General features: G+C 40.1%; 1 protein-coding gene across 2 annotated transcripts in view; it reads left to right on the top strand.

Moving 5' to 3' along the window:
• Positions 1-6,938, top strand: part of SLC9A4 (solute carrier family 9 member A4) — a 34,867-nt gene extending 27,929 nt beyond the window's left edge. For both annotated transcript variants that reach the window (XM_069005448.1, XM_069005442.1), the window contains 3 exons: positions 310-441; positions 1,155-1,242; positions 4,592-6,938. In XM_069005448.1, the coding sequence (XP_068861549.1) occupies positions 310-441; positions 1,155-1,242; positions 4,592-4,890 (519 nt within the window). In that variant the 3' untranslated portion in view covers positions 4,891-6,938. The remainder of the gene's footprint in view (positions 1-309; positions 442-1,154; positions 1,243-4,591) is intronic.
• The last annotated feature ends 10,951 nt before the right edge of the window (positions 6,939-17,889 follow it).

Below are 17,889 nucleotides of genomic sequence, written 5' to 3'. Positions count from 1 at the left end.
AGAGATGATAATAACCTTCTTAGGCAGGTGTATTTTATATACCTGCTCTATGAGCAGGAAAGAGGCTATCAAAAATGGCATCAAAATGCAGCCCTTGAGGTCTGAGACTTAGAGCTGTGTTCATGCTTCCTTGCATCTTGCTCTGGCAATGAGGTTTGTGCATGGCTGTATTTTGCCATGAGATACCAGAGAGATCTGTGGTGAGCTGGTGACCGAGCTGAGGCAGATGTCCACTTGGCCCTGTGGTTGACCAGACTGATTAACATTGCAAATGCAACAAAAATGAGCTGGGTGCATTTTCTGTTTCAGGCACCAGCATACAACCGGCACAATCTACCTACTAACACAAGTGAGAAACAAGCACAAGAAATCCTCATCCGTCGGGAACACAGCCTGAGGCAAAGTTGCAGGAAGGGAAACAGCTTGCCTTGGGGTAGACCGGTACCTGTTATCTATCTACTATTTATGTAAAATTGCCTCTGCTTCTCTGCAAGTATGGAAAGACACCCATTTTTACGTGCTCTTTGCTATAATTAAAATGGATATTTCCCCTGGTATGCTCATGCAGCACCTAAGAAGAAAGAGCTTCACTTAGCATGTGAACAGCAAAGTTTTCATGTCTGATCTCTATACATTGGTCAGAAATCAGCTACTCTGGCTGCGTGTAGTAAAATAATGTAACTTGCATTGATTTTGCATGTGCAAAGTATAGTGTAATCAAAAAAGGCCTGATGCAAAGTGTCTGGCACGTAGACGATTTGGGCTCTCAATCAGTGAGAGATTTGTCTGACCAAAGGTAGGCATTGAACAGCACAGACATTTACAGCTGAGATAACCACAGCTAAGGAAGAGAAATAAGTTCTTTTTGGATACATTATTTGTATTTAAATTTTTCACCTGAAATAAGAAAGGTGAATCTTAGAAGAACATGTTTTTCTCCACTGACAGTAAAAAAACCCTATGACTATTATATCAGACAGACATTCTCACTGGAGCTGACATTGAGTTCAACCGTCCAAATTAACCATTGATCATACTTCTCAAAATCTGGCTGTAAATGTGCAGCATATTACCATCCCTCTTTACTGTTTCACCAAGTAAGTGCCAAGTGGAGGCAACCACGGGCACTGAACACACTTCTGTCTCCTACACAGGTTAACACCAGGGAAGTACGCTACCTCTCCTTGCCTCAGGGTCCACGCCAGTCCACTAGAAGGAAAGCCAGGCATGTTACTTTTACAGGTAATGGAAGCACTTTACTCTGTATCCTACTCCAGCAGCAAAAGAAACTTGGCCAGTTGTTTGGTGGATTTAACAGTACTACGTGAGTACTCCCATGGAAGTCCACGGCCTCTTTAAATGAGCTACACCCTTCTCTCCTTTCTGTTTTATCTGTGTTGTTTATATGGTCATTACTGCAGCAGTTTCTGTTTTGTTCCAGCACCTCCTACTTTTCTCTTTTTCCCTCCTGAACAAACATTCCTGTAATCCCTGCAGTTCCACCTGGCCAAGCCCAAGAGCACAGATTATGTGTTCCCCGCAACCCCACAGACAAAACTGTATGCAAAATTATTGTGAGTTGCTGAACCTGTAGCCCAGTCCAGGTGAGACTGATGGAGCTCCATGCCCCCAGGTCCTGCAGGTACCAAGACTGAGCAGGTATTCCCAATGGGCAGCCCCACACCAAAATTCAGTGCACGTGTACACACAGCTAGACACAGAGAGCAGCACAGACATGGCACAGTGCTCACACAAATGCAAACAGCACTGATGGCATCATCCTTGTCCCCTCTCTGGCTGATGAGGCTGACAGACTGTTAGTGAAAAATTATAAATACATACATACTATCTGAATCCCCAGCAACTGGCCTGACATACATGCTTCTCTCAGTAGCTGGCGCTGGACCTTCCATCTGCACATTTGGTGGCACTTGGGCATGTAAGCCCCTGGGGACACAGCCCCATAACAGCTGCAGGTACTCAGCCCTACACATATGCACACACATGCACACAGAGACATGGTCTTCCACTCCATATATTGTAGGACCCTCCAGTAGCTGGCCTTGGGCAGCCAGTCTTCCCTGGAGCAGCTTCCTGGATCCCCTGGTCTCCTCTTGCCTCACACACAGGACCACACACATGCAAACCTCTCTTTGGTACCCAGTCCAGATTATGGCCTTACTAGTAGCCAACCACAGATCCCATGGTCTCTTCAGTCACTGCTCTGGACCTTGTGTTTCTTCCAGTAGTCAGCTTACAGAACTTCTGCCCTCCTCAGTCTTTGTTCCAAACTCATGGTTGCTCCAATAGGCAGTTCCCAAGCCTCTTATCCTACTTAATGGCGACTCTGGCTTGATGATTGCCAGCAATTTTGCACTGACAGATGCATCCCAGTCCCTCCAGTTGCTGGCACTCAGCCCTCCACACACACAAGCACACAGTATGGGGAGCTGCTAATAGAGGAACACAGTCAGAAGTACAGTCAAAGGAAAAAAACAGGATAAACTGTGTGGATCAAACTGGACACATGTACTGACTGGCCCTTTTTATCCTCCTTTTCCTTTATTTTCCTGCACTAGTTTCTCCCTGGACTTCCCAAGATTCTTCCTTTCACTGTCTTTGGTTCTTGCCTTAAATACTCCATCCTAAGTCCTGTATGGGCACCCACACATGATGACAGCAAAATGGAAACCAATAGGATCTACTCAGAGGGGAAAATAAATGTTACTCAAGGGGATTTTTGTTGTCCTTTTCGTCAGGGCATCATCACAGGAGATATGTGTCTTTCTAAAAGATTTAAAGTGTTCCACACAGCAGTCTCAGACCTAAAATCACTGCAGACACTTTCAAGGGACCAAATGCTGCTATAGGAGGTAGGCATATTATTTTAGTGAGGAGAGAGCTAAATCCTGAAGCAATGAATGGAGGTACTTTTTTACTATTAGATAGGCCTGAATTTGAGCCCTGCCTTGTGATCTATGCAAATAAGTAGACTTTTTGGTTCAGCTTCTGGTCCCATCTTAGGGCCATTGTGTAGCATTAACACCATTTTAGGGCAGGAGGAAAAAGCCACCCTAAAGTCCTCTCATAAACTCTTGGGATGAGATGAATTGCCCTTGGAAACTAAAAAGAGAAGTACTCAATATGAAGGGAATTAGAGTGACAACCTCATATATGCACATATGCATTTGCAGAGATAAATGTCATCTCTTCTGTCTATGCCTGGGAGACCTTCTGGAAAAAGCATCCTCCAGCAAGTTTGGTTTAGCTCTTATATATAGCATGTGCAGAAAGTTTAGTAACTAAGAGGCCAGAAATGACCACAATTAGATCCTTAAGTCACCTATCAGCTCTTTTTGCCACTCATATAAATGAATTGTCCAGGGAGGTTGTTGTTGCCCAGCCAAGTTATGGACTCCCCATCCCTGGAGCTGCTCATTAGCAAGCTGGATGGAGCTGAGAACCTGGTCTAGTGGAAGGTTTCCTGTTCATGGAAGGGGGCCGGGAAGTAAGGGATCTTAAGGGTCCCTTCCAACCCTAACCAGTCTATGATTCTATGAATTATTTATTTGGCAATATATATCATTCATACTTTGAAGAAGTAATGCTCCCAAAGGGCTAGGTAGAAGCCCTTGAAATCTGAGAAATCCTATCCTGCTTAGGGTGTAGTATGTCCACGTGGCATATGAGCAGCAGTGCTTTACTGTGCCAACTGTGAAATAAATATTAACTTACAATAATTTAATAATTATGGATCTGCAATAATTTGTTAAATTTTGACTCAGTGACAATATGCAATACATGTGCACTTTAACTGTAGCAGGATTTGGACTAATTTTATTGTTCATAGACTTTTGTGCTTATATCCCAGAACCTCCTACTTAGATTGTTAGTTGTTTCTTACATCAACTACTTTGCTACTGTGTAGTTAGACTAAAAGTGGCTTTAAGAAAAGTGAAAAGGTATATTCTATAAACTCAACAGGATGAGAATGCCAGTTATTGGCTTATTGCAGGCAAATTTTCACAAGGTACTTGTGGCAAAGCAAGCTGGTAGGAGCAGATCTGAGACATCTAAAGTAATCAAAGCACCCCTGGTTTCAGATGAAACCCTTCTCTTCCCTCTTCTTAGTCACAGGCCACTGGTAAACTTGATTTTTAATGGACTAGAGTTTTCTTCTTTGTCACTGTGGGTTTCAAAATGCTTTATACCTTGGTATGAGGTATACTTGTGACATTTGAGGAAAATTCAAATTACATAAAGGAACACTGTTGCATTTCACTCTTGCCCTTCACCCTTGCAGTGAAGGCACAGGACAGGTCTGTGAGACACCAAAAGGAAGCTGAATGTGCTTATCCTCTGGGGTTTCAGAGCTGAGGTAAGATAAATAAAATCTTTTAAACATCAGCTTTGAGATGAAAATTAAAAATTAGGGATATTTTTAGTTCTTGACTTCTGCCTTATTCTATAGTAATTATTTAAAATGCTTCAGTTCCAGGGTATTGTATTTAATACCCTTTATCTGTCCTTGCCAATACCATGGCATTTCTCTTTTCTCTAAAAAATGTGTTATTTGTCTATTTTTCTTTAGATCAGCATAGAAGTGGCTCTGATGCTGCGTTCCCATTAGTGTCGAGATCCCGGCCCCGACTACGGCCACTGGAAGCCAAGCACCGCCAAGAACTGATTCCAATGGCACACTTGGATAGAGGAGCAGCTCCATCCAATCTGCCAGGTCAAAGAGGAAACTCAAGTGGCCGTCATCGCTTCACCAGAGCAGACAATCTAGCTCCAATGCCAAAGGCTCGGTTCGCTGTAAGAGAAGTAGAAGAGTATGAGTCAGAAGAAGAGACAGAAACAATGGCACCAGCCAGGCCATTAGTTATATGAGGAGCAGAGAAGATCAGTGTTTGCATCTCTAGGGTCCCTCGTACACTCCTTCAAAAGAAATAACAAAGCTCTTATACAGCCCAAAGTATGATTTTCCTCTGGGGACCAGTGTACTTGTTCTCATATCACTTTCAAGAGCTGTATTAAGGTACTTAGTGGCTCAGAGAAGACTCAAATTCTTCTGTGCTTATATCAAGCTTTCTTTCCAATGAAACACTGCAGGAAAGAGGAGAACATGATATTTGTAGGGGTTTGGACGTGGATTTAAACAGCAGTAGTTGGGTGCATGCAATGCTATGGGTGGAAGCTGACACTGCCTTTGTTTCATACTATGGTCTGCATCCAGAGGAAAGACATATATAAAGGCATCCTTGACATGTGAATGCACAGATTGATTACTTCAACTTGCTTTTGACCTCAGAGTAGCTGCAATTCCAGGAAATAGTTAAAAACAGAAAGGCATTTTTCAGGGCATGTAAATGTCACTGAAGGTGCCTAAGCAAGACCTTAAGTCAAAAGGATTTTTGGTAGACATCTTCAGCACTTGAGAACCTCTTGGTAGCTTAGGTTTTGGCTGTGCAAAAGTGCCTAAAGTCAGCTACTGTGATGGTCCATGACTCCTGCTACTTAAATCAATTTCAACATGTAGGCTCCTATCTCTCACCTACGGTTGTTTTGGATAGATAAAGGAGGTATCCTTGTATGTACAAATCCAGAGGAGTTTTCAGGCAGGAGTGCTGTCAGGATTTTATTTGTAAGCATGGGATAGCAAGAACATTCACAATATTCCTGTGATTCAGCAAGTGGGAAACTTCCTTTTAAAGTATGTAACTTCTCCATTCCCCACTCCCACCTTGTATGCTCAAATGCATGCACCATTCTTCATGCTACAACCGGAAGTTGCAGATAGGAAGCAAGAAACTGGCATTAAAGGCAAAGGGACCCTAATCCTGTAGCCTGCTAGCTAGCAGGAAAGAGAGGCCCTATATTTTTCTCCCAGCTTTTTGTGGTGTGTCTGCCTATATGTTGTACAGAGAAACTTTTCCTTTAAAAAAGCGGAAATAACCAGAGGGATGTGCACTACAGCCCTTGACCTCCCAACCTTTCTACAAAGCTCCCTTCCAAGTGGCTCTCTGTGCCCATGCTCCACTCTCAATGGTGGGTCTCCCTAGCAGCAGGAGAAGCAAGAAGTATGGTCTTGAGTAATTTTACCTAAGTCTTAGACACCTAGTTCCTCTTATGAAGTTATTTTCTGCAGAATGGAAGCAGCATTGCCACTGTCTTCTGTGTCATGGCACTGTAGTTGAGCTGGAGTCCATAAGTCCATAAACCCACCAGTACAGCTGCACTAAAGTCAAAGCTATGGTTAAGAAATGCACCAAGTTCAGTCGTGTTTTTGTCAAGTTTCCTTCTGTCTCCTCTACTCAGACCTTAGCTGCCCAACTCAAGTATCTGTAAGTGATACTCTAAGAGTCAGAGAGGCAAGAGTTAGAGTTAGCAGTGCTACCTGCATGTTTCTCTTTTTTATATTGCTGGTAAGCACTTGTATGTCCTGGTCCATAAAAGAACTTATTTCTGTAAATTATCATTTCACATTTCTTACAAAGGGTTTCTGATTCAAGACAGGTAGAATATAAACTAACAAATTTGAAAAGCACCACCAGAGGAAAAACACCCTACAAGCTCTTTTCCCCATTTCCTCATGTCTGCAGGTTTTATGCTAAGTAAGTTATAATGAATCATCTGTATTGAAACTGTACAAAGCTTTATGAAACTTGAGTTCTGTTTGTATTTCCTTATTGTGCCAGAGAAATTATACGACTTCCTTTTATTAAAACAGTGGTATGTTATTAAAACAGGGTAGGATTTTGCTTCTGTACCGATACTGAATTAACAATGAAATACAGTTCTGTACCTGAAAATCAACAAATAAACCCAGCTCCACCAAAGGAGGAAGTGCTCCACAGCTTTTTAAACAAAAGCCCTGTGCCAGATCTCGGTCCTATAGCAAATTATATTGACATATCATAAATCTAAATTAAAACATGGTATTAAGGGAAAGAATTATCATACAAAATCAGGTCTTAAATTGCACTGTAAGCCACATAGTTGCCACATGATATTTAATTGAGGGCAAAGTTAGTACACTTATGTTGTGGTCTTAGGCCACAGAGGTGCATGGAGTGGTGTGTCAGAGGTGTGAAACCTGCTTCTTCATTGCAGAGTTGTGGGGGAGTAGGATCTCCAAAACTGGCTGGTGGGTGATATGAACTGCTGGCAATCCTTGGAGATAGAGAGAATGTGGAAATTTGAAAGGAAGGTGAAGAAGAGATAGTGTCTCATCTTCCAAAGGAGGCTCAGGAGAGACAGCTTTAACAGAGGAATTACTGTGAGCTGCAAATTCAGCATTTCATCTTTAAGGAGATTTAATCAATGAATTGTCTGGGGCAACTGGACAGAGACAAACTCTGTGAGATGAGGATTAATGGGATGTCTGGAGTGGCATGGGAAGGGACTAGACATACATCGTGAAAAAGAGGAGTCTGTGCAGTTTGGTCAGTGTATGTTTGACAGACATGCTCAAAATTGACTCCTAAATTCCTTAAATATTGTAGAAGTCATAGAGCATTATATAATTACCCACCAGAAGTAGGGAGCAAAACATTTAGTTTCTATTATGATTTTATATTAGGACTAGAGAAAAATAATAAAATACTAAGAGCATTAGTGCACAGATGGAGTCAAATCTCCCTCCTTTGCTTCATTCCTAATCTTCTCATTGATGAAATCAGCAACCCAGAACTTCAGAGAGTGTAAAACTGTGGAGCAGCTAGAAGTTAATAGTGCTCTCAGATTTTGCAGTCTGGCACCTAAACTTGTAAAGTCTATTTTTAGTTTTCTTTCCTAGCCATTAGTAAATAGTACTGGAAGAAAATTTCCTTCTGTGCCATTTGTTGCTGTTAATGGCTTTGCTGGCCATCAGCCAAGAAGCAATGCTGCAGATGCCTGTATAAAATATGTTCCAAAATATAAAGTTGCACATTTTATTTTTTCATAGTTATTTCTTACTTGTGGACAAAAAAGTTCTCCTGAAAGAAGAACATTATTTATGTTTTAAATAGTAATAACTACAGCAATATCTTATTACAAGTAATTTAATCAATGTCTATAGGCTTTCAGGCCTCACCATAAAGAAAACTGAAATGGTTTAGGGCATGAATTTAAATCCACTGTGTGTGGATATTCTTAAACTCTTTAACCTCAGTCACATCCAGGAATATTGTGCTGGTAATTTACAAAGGTAAGTTAATTCAAGACCTCATTTTTTTTAGGCTGGTACAGTGTTATTTACTCAGGAATTTAAATTCCACACTTATTTAAGGTGAACTGGCACAGGAAACTCAAGCCCAGTAGGTGAATAATATTATTCAAAATCCAGGGAGGAAATAGGAGCTCAGAAAATTAAGACTATTTCCTTCGGCAGAAGAATAGACCAGGACAGGCAAGTTTCAGGAAGGAACAATAATGAATACCCTTTACCTTTCACGGTAGAGAAAATAGGAGATACACTATGTTGTGGTTTAACCCCAGCTTCCAACTCAGCCCCATGCAGTCACTCATTCACTCCCTTGCAGTGGGATGGGGGAGAGAACTGGAAGAAAACCCTGTGGGTTGAGATAAAACCAGTTTAATAAGTAAAGCAAAAGTCATGCACACATGCAAACCAAAACAAGAAATTAATTCACCACTTCCTATGGACTGGCAGGGGTTCAGACATCTCCAGGAAAAACAAGCTTCCATACCCGTAACGGGGACTTGTGAAGGCAAACACCATCACTCTGAGTGTGCCCCGGCTTCCTTCCTATTTCCCCAACTTTTACTGCTGAGCATGACACCATATAGTGTGGGATATCTCTTTGGTCAGTTGGTCAGCTGGTCAGCTGTCCTGTCTTGTGCACCCCCAGCCTGTTCACTAGTGGGGTGGGGTGAGGGGCAGAACAGGTCTTGACTCTGTGTAAGCACTGCTCAGCAGTAACAAAAACATCCTGTTATAAACACTGTTTCCTGCACAAATCCAAAATATAGCCCCATATGAGCTAGTATGAAGAAAATTAACTCTATCCCAGCCTAAACCAGCTCATACCTGAACTTGCTAATCAATGAGAAAAATTACAATAGTAAGAACAGTCATAATGAGAAAGTATTTTAGTAGTAAAAGAAATAATGGTCAAACAGAATATTGCAGAAAAAGGAAGGGATTTATCAAGGTCAGTAATATGCTGTGAGCAGCTGGCAATACTTTCATATTTATTGCACGATGTAATTAGCTCATAGATCTCATTCCTCTTGTTGAAGCTATTGCTTTTCAACTAATATCCCTAGTGAGTAAGAATGTGTAGCAAAAGGACAACCTCTTCCTGAGAGACCTTAGCAAGAAGGATGCAGCAGCAAGGGGAGTGCCAGCAATCAGGACATGATAGCAGCTTGTGCAGGGAGCATCTGTGCTGTGACCTCCAGAAATACCAGTTAACAGGGTGCACTGGAAGAAAGCATTACTATGGTCCCTCTTCAAGGGGCAGTGGTGGGTGCCCACTCATATGCAGTGAGGGCTGCTGCCAGCTGTAAAGCACCCATGGGAAAAGCATGCTGGTTACAGGATAATGCCAGCAAGCAGGATAGGGAAGGATACTGTGAAAGGCCCAAAAGCAGTTTCTGAGTCTCACTAGGGGAAGACATTGGTGAAGGATGCAGAACCAGGGACTGGGGGAGGTAACTCCCTTTGTAGCATGGCTCAAAACTCCAGTGAATGGAGCAGGCATGTGTCTATCAAAGCCAGAGGGAAGAAGCTGCAACAGATGGAAAAGAGCAAATGTCCCGGCAGGGATTCCAGGTGGACTATTTAGTGCTCTGTGTGTGTGCCAAGGAAATACACCGGCTTAAACTACAAAAGTTCTGGTGTGTTCAGAGCAGCAAAGGAAGGCTATATGAGATTCAGAAAAGTAGGTCAGCATTTCAGGCTGGAAAGGCTGATAGAGATCATTTTTAATATGAGAAGGATAAAATTCATATTTATGAGAGAGGTAGTCAGAGAAAGAGGACCAGTGATACCTGCACGGGAAATCACCAAATTGCTGTGGATGAAAAACACAATATATAAGTAACAAAAGATAAAAAAATTGTGAAATTTTCCTTATTTTCTTGCTGTTGTGTTAGTTTTGAGAACTGGCACTTTCAAGCTTTTTTCCCTGCAGCCATTAGATCCCTAAAACTCACATTTTATTGTCATATATGAGTGGAAACTACTATTTAAAAGCCTGTGGGAGACTGGAAAATAGCAACAAATATTTTCAAGCTTCCTTTTTTCATACATACTCTTTTTAAATTTTTCTATTTACATATATGGATAAAATACAAACACTGAGAGTAGAAAGGGAGATTACTTTATCTTTATATTTTGTTTGCTTTTTAGGTAGGACAATTACACTTACTGTTTTGCCAAACTCACTATACTTGAGAACCTTAAAATTAGAGGTGTTAGGTTATATGAGTAATATCCTGAACCAGTGAAAAGGCCTGGAAGTCTATTGAGCTAAGTTGCTTAGTTAATTTCATTTTGAGAACCTGTCTCAGTGTTAATCATAAGTGAACCTCTTTTTTCCTTTCCTTCTTCGGTTTCACAGGTATTAAATTTCAAAAATTAATATTGATTCTTGTTTATTTCTAGTCCACCCATCCTCATGGAAAATTTTGAGTACCTTTCAATCATAAGAAAAGAGACATAGACTGAAGAAAAGAATGCCAAGTTCTGATTTTCAGAATTTTCTTTGGCAGGGCAGATTGAAGCCACACCAACAGCAAACAGCTGGTCAGGAGTAGACATCCAAACTGAACATCATACCTTACTTATTTTTCTACTGTCCTTGTGGGAGAAAGTTAGAAAAAACCAAGTATCTGTCAAAAATAGCCACAGTGAGCTGTGGGCACAGGTATTAGTCATCTGCAACTTCCCTTTTACATGTGCAAACACCAGTCAGATCATTAGATATCTCCTCAGCTTTCTCACCAGTAAACTATTCTGCTAAATACAAAATTATCATAAAAGGTGCTTGAAGTTAAACTGCTGCCACCTGTGCCAGGTATTAATTTAGACTCATTATTTGGTATTAAGCCTAGCTCCTTTTGCTCCTTGCTCTAATGTATCATCAGCAGTGTTAAGGGGTGAAAATAATGAGTTATGCACAAATGTCAAAATAAAAGGGATCTTACTTTCTTAGGATATCTTGGAATAAACCCTATAACCCTTTAGATAGCTATAATCATGACTTTACCTATGGGTAAATTTCCCATCACAGAAGGTTGCACAGGGTGAGAAAACAACATAAAAAATGAAAGTCAACTCCCCAAATATATTCAGCTTCAATACTACATGATGATGAATATTGATAATATTTGCTGTGGTGCACAGTGTCTTCCAGGTGCTGTGTGAAGGCAAGGCACAGACAATTCAGTGTCAGGGCATCCTGAGATTTATGTCAGTGTTAAAATCCTATGTGTAAAGTGGAGAAACTTGCACAAAAAAAATGAGCAGTGCGTACACATAACACAGGAACAGTGCCAGGAACAGTGCCAGGAACAAGGGACACTGCTTCCTTGACCCCAAGTCTACTTTTACTTCCCTTTGGCTTTCAGGTGACTGAAAACTATGGAAAGGAACAAAAGAACAGGCTGAAACCTTTCATTCATCTTGCACTACAAAAAAGGAAACAATTCACACAGAAATTGTTTGTGCACTGCTTCAAGTCAGGCATCAGGACTTGCTGCTTACAAACACCCAGTGTCCTAAGATATGCCATAAAATTTTACCATACTTAAGATACATGTAAAAAAATATATGTAATGTGAAAAAAAATTTTTTTCACTCATTTTCCCCTTGTACATTCACTGTTGTTTACATATGTTCTGCATGTTTTGCTTAGTTCCAAAAACTGGTGATATTGTAGGAAGTGAATATACTATGGCAAATACATTTTTCTCTTGGAAAATGGAACAGAAACTCTTGGGAGCTCCTCTTCCATTTAGGTCTGATGGAAGTTGCAGATGTGTAGCACAGGTGTTAGAACTAGGAGAAGTCTCTTAGGGCTGAAGACACTCAAGGCTAAGTCATACACAGATTCCACAAGCCATCTGAGTTGATAGGTTGGCAGAGGTACCACAGGAGCTCTTTGCTCCCTGGATCAGCAGCCAGAGGTTAAAGAGGCCCTTTGGGGCACCTTTAGGGCAGCTGGACAGAACCCCTGAGGCTGAAATTGGTGGGGATCTGCTCGAGGCAGCCAATGGCACTAAGGGCATAAATCGATCGAACATGTGGATAGCTACCTTGCAGTGACCTGATAAAGAGTTCAGCCTCTGCTGACTCCAGGAGCTGCTCAGACACCTTCCCCATGTGTAGACACCTTAGTGGTGAACTTTTGCAGCTTACTGTACCTGGAGTAGTATTCCACTGACCTCATCCTTTTGGCACTTATGAAAGAAAAGCTAGCTTTTGTTATGACTGCTTTATCTTTGAGACAAATCTTCTTTTCCTCCTCTGTAAGCTAAGCTATTTCTACATGTACACATTAAGCACATATACACATATAAACATCTATCTATCTATCTGTCTGTCTGTCTGTCTTTAACAGTGTCTCACTGTGTACAACTCCCATATTCTCCTCATTTCTAAAAGACTCTCTGTCTTTAAGCGCATTTGGCTCTGTCAGCTGTAATGGCTTTAGCAATACAAAATTACAAGGCTCACATTACTGCTGCCTCAGATGGACCCTTTGGCTTGAATTCCACTTAATGATAAATATTCCAAAATCGTTCCTCATCATTTTCATAAATATGCAAACATAGATTCAAATGAAAGTGATGACTGCTGTCAAAAGTCTTAATTTGAAGGAGCTTTTTCAGGAGCTTTTTCCTTGTTTTTCCATAGTGTAAAAATGCCTGATACTGATTTACCAAGAACTGCAGAGCAGATAGAACAGCTGGTGCCAAGATCAGATTTACATGTCTTGTTCCTAGGTAATGTAAAGAAAGGCAGATGTAGTGATCAAGCTCAAAACTTCATATATACAAGTTTGCATGAATTAAGTTAAGTTCCCAAGCTCAAATGAGCTCACTTTATTATTATTGTTGTTATTACTGTTATTGGTGGGGTTTTGTTTCAGCTTGTCTTGGTTTGTTGGGTTTCTTTACCCAGCCTTCCATTATGTGCAAATTTTCCTGTACTATTTTTTCTGTTTCTAATGGATAAACTTCTGCTAGATGACAGCATTAATTCTGCTTTATCTGCTGGAAGAGGAATGCTTTCACCGAAGAGGAAAGGAGCTACAGTGACCTCTGTTGATGGAATTAAGCAATGTATTTAAAGAGCCAATAAGGAAAGGCGACGCATTCAAACCCTCTGCTGTAAACCAATAGAACCAAAAGTAAGCTGTGCTAAGAAGAAGTAAGTTTCGGGCTGAATATGAAAAAGAATGACACCCACACTTAACACCCACTCACCCACTGAAGTCAGAACCCTTATCAGAGTAGTTGCCTTTTAAAAACTATCTTTTTTTTTTTTTTTTTTTTTTTTTTTTTTTTTTTTTTGGTGTAGGATTAAAAACCATTAGCATAAAGACAGAGGACATAACACAGAAGGGAGATGTGGGTTTTTTGAAGTTCTATACTCCATTCCAAAAGTTTATATCACCAAAAGAAAACATCATACCTCTATGTATTACATGATCTGAATTTAGTGACCAGTTCCCTGTGCCAGACTGACACACGGTATTCTTGAAGTTTTGAGGCAAAGAAGCTTTCCAGTTGGCAGGCTGCCTGTGGAAAAAGAAGTATCTAGGAACTGTCATGCCTTTATGACCAAGAATTTGGAACGTGTCTTTATGGGCTAGCTCTGATACAGGAAAATAATTAAACACGTAAATACCCACAAGGAGCTGGACCTTAATGCTTAACTTGAAGGTTGGAAGCAGTCTCATTAAAGGCAAGCACTTAAGGGTTGATCCCATATGAATAAAGTTATTGAAATCAATAAGAAATCTTCCATTAAGAGCTAAATAACTTGTGGAAATGATAGTAGTATGTTTTTATTTTTTTTCAGACTTGGGCCTTTGCTAAGGACTACTCAAAGGCATAGGACTAAACAAAGGCACAAATGAAGGACAGGGCTTTGTGCTCTTAAAGTTATTTTATGTTTCCAAACTGCCTAGTAAACAATTGGTGTCCACACTGTTTGTCTTTTCCAGGAGCCACAGTGATACAAATTGGTATTGTTTTCCTTTAGTGTCAGGTGTTATGGTAGGTCTGACCATGATAACCATGATAGAATTTTCAGGTATTTCAGTTTGATAATGCCTCCACCAGAGCCTGAGAAGATTTTTAGTATACTTTACAGAGCCACTGCTGTCCCTAAAACATCCTTCTCACAAGAGACAAATGGGTATTGCTAATGACATTTTATTAGTATCTACTATGGTATTCTCATTCAGGGTTTGTACAGAACGGTTTCTGCAAGTGTAAGGAGGGAAAAATACCAAGTTCATTCTGGTTTTAATAAAAAATACTAAAAAATGTACATAAAGAGATATTATGATAGAGATAAATGTAAATCCCAAAATAATAGATCAGTGCACTATGATATCATTAACTAGATATTAATAGTGTACTTGTTCTGTCAGTCTAAGAACATCAAGATACACAAAGAGTAAAGAATTAAAACCAATCCGAGTCTGCATATGTTATAAATGCCATAGATATTACGGTGTCTTTATACAAATTTCACAGTAAAGCCAGATATTTATAGCTGCCTCTTTGAGAACTACATGCTGCCAGGCAGGAAGGAAGTATTGATGTATCTTCTGTATATAATTAATTATCCTGGTGAAGATCTTCATTGACTGCTGGGAAATTATGTCTGGATATTCTCTCTGCATGAGTCTGACAAATTTTTGTGCACAGTGGTCAGGATATGAGGTATAGCTGGGTGGTAGCTTAGATCAAAGATTTCTTTTCCTCAATACATTATCATCCTACATAGACCTCTACATGTTAAAGGACATCAAATACCCAATCACCATGCTAAATATAAACCAAAAGAAGACTGTTCCTAGAAGAGTTTACATATTAAGTAAATTAATTATATGTTAGAATACCATATAGAACCATTCTATATAAAGAATATTTTTTTCTGATAATTGTTATCCTACCTTGTAAGAAATTTTTGTAGGTTGCTTGACATAATTATAAAAGGAACCTTTGTATTTTTGTACATAGCTACAACTTTTGCAAGGAGGCTGAAATCACCTATGCTCTGACAGCTAAAAACGAGCTCCAATTCCACATGCATTAGCTTTGTGACCTCAGGTATCATTTTAGGAAGCAGGTTGTGACTTGAAAGGAATCAAAATATCTTATTGCTGCTTTCTACTGTGCATTCTTATTACCCAGCATTCAGGATTTATAATGTAGTTCTTTTCCAGTTTAATCTTATAGTGCATTTATGAACAAATTCCTGAGTTGTTATTTATGTACCAGTCTTTAGAGGTCATCTCTTTTGGCTTATCTTATAGAAGAGAAAGGAAAAAGTCAGCAGTCATCTTTTTTTATGTCTGCAAAAGTATCTTTTTCATACAATTATAACTGTTTGACAGGAATTTGCTCAAAGTTAATGAATATCTTTGGATGGAGATTAAAAACAGAAAATTACATCTTCAGAGATGTACTTTTCTTTAAATTACTAGTATGTGAAAACTGTTTTGGAACTTTAATTGCTGCTACAGGCTTACTACAAAATAAACTTTGCAATAAACCCTGGCTGATCCTTATCTATAACCAAAAAATCTCCACACTGGCAATAGTATAATGTAGGGTGAAATCATATTTGGATTTGGATTTTTTTGCAACAGTTCAACAAAGCAGGATTTTCTCTTCAAATAGACCCAAACTTCTCCTCTCTGTATGTGGAGATTATCTGGATCCTGCAGTAATTGCTGGTTTGGTCAACTGCTTGATTTTCTACACTGAGGAGACTTACATACTTTCTGGTTTTGGCCTTACACAGAAGCATTTGGGTATCATTTCTCAGGGTAAACTGCACAGTTCAAACCCAGAATTTGAGTGACCTCCTGAGTTGGAAGCCAACTTCTCAGCTTAGTGCCAGCTCTGAATCATAACAATTATGCCTGTTTCCGAAAACTGCATCTGAACCTGCCGTTTTTTGACCCATGTGATTTTGGAAATTCGTATCTCTCTATTCATCCTATTTTAGCATGATACAGGTGAGAAAATCCTGAGTCTCAATCCCAGGAGAGAAGGCTTCATCAAATGCTCCCAGGGAGGCAACCACTAGAAAGTTGGTAGGTAAAATCTCTGCTCATCACAGAATCACAGAATGGTTCAGAAGGGACCCCTGGAGATCATCTACTCCGAACCCTCATCCATGACTCCTGTCCAGTGAGTAATCAATTAAAAAATACCTGGAGAATGCACACACCTACAAGTTTCTCAGCAAGGGTCAGAATTCATATTCCATCCCAGCACTGTAAGAAAAAGTTCAGGAAAAGAGATACAAGCAGTGAGCTATGGAGGAGGAGGCACCTTTCCTAGGCTGGCCTGTGATATTTTAATAGTAGCTGGGGGAAAATGTAGAATTTGAATCCACCACATTTGGCTTCAGATGTGTGCCCAGCTTATTAAGGCGGGGTGTCTTTTGTGCTCAGCTCTAAGAGGCAGCATCTACAGACAGTGATTGATGGACCTTTTCAAAGTGCCTGCTGCTTTCCAGGAGCCCTAAATAGATCCCAGCGTGCCGTTGCTACAGGACAGATGAGGCACCCTAAAAATAAAATTATGACTACATTTTATTGGGGAGTTGAAGGAGGTTTGAGAGATTTTGGTCTTTTTTAGAGCAGCATCTGAACACATTTTATGTGATGCTAGGGCTGATCTTGTGAGCAGTTGTTAAAATCATGCTGATACTTTTTACAGTTGTTCTGTACCAAGATACTTGCATGAACCCTAAAAAAGCAATTTCCGGAATCAGAGCAACTGTATCATCATCTGTATCATGAGCCCCATGCCCATGTTCATTTAAGAAGCTCATCTATTTTGCCTTACAAATGCATCTTCTCACATGTGTGTGGTACTGAGCTAGTCTGGGAACCCTAGGACTGCTCGGACTGGACTGCATGTAGGATCAAAAATTTGTTGGCTCTTCACTACTGGACTTCTTACAGCTTCGAGTTTCAAGGTATTTGACTTCTGCAATAGAAAACACAGGTCAGACAGATTCCTCTTTCCTCTCTAAGGTTTTTTTTGTTAAACAACTGCTCCGGTTTATTTCAAACACGGAGGGATGGTGTTTGCTATGATTACAGGACTGGCACCAACATGCTGGTCAAGCTGAGATGAGAACCAAACTGCTTATGGGACAAATTTACTTCACCACAAGACAAGCAGAGGTTAATTGCACAGGACAGACATACAGCCTCTGCTCCTCTCCTCAGAAGTGGCATTTCCCAAGGCACCTGCAAATGGAGAAGGGGATTTACTTATTTTATACACCAAGAGGTGAAAATTTCTAACAAATTATTTTAGAAATTTTGCTAATTCTTTATTTTGGTAGTGTGTTCCTTCCTCAGAAAGTATAGACGGAGTGCCAGGGAGTTAAAAAAAATGCTGGTAGTTAATGACTGCGAATATAACTGCTCCACCTTTTTTTTCCATGATGCAATGTTCCAAGAGAGACTGTTGCATAAGAAAGTAGTCAGAGGCAGGTTAAATTACAAGGACATGGATACAATCTTCTCAATACAGTAATGCTATCCTAACATGGCTTCTACGAGTAGGTTTGTTTGTTGTAGGCATTGGAACACACTTTACCATTCATCTGCACTTTTCAGTTTTGGTACTTAGGATGGTTTTCTTCAGGGTGTAGGTTTTCATTTGTTGGGT

The sequence above is a fragment of the Aphelocoma coerulescens genome, chromosome 1 (genome assembly GCF_041296385.1).
Source record: "Aphelocoma coerulescens isolate FSJ_1873_10779 chromosome 1, UR_Acoe_1.0, whole genome shotgun sequence".
Classification (NCBI taxonomy): Eukaryota; Metazoa; Chordata; class Aves; order Passeriformes; family Corvidae; genus Aphelocoma; species Aphelocoma coerulescens.
The sequence above is the reverse complement of the archived record's forward strand: the minus strand, read 5'-3'. Positions and strand labels throughout refer to the sequence as shown.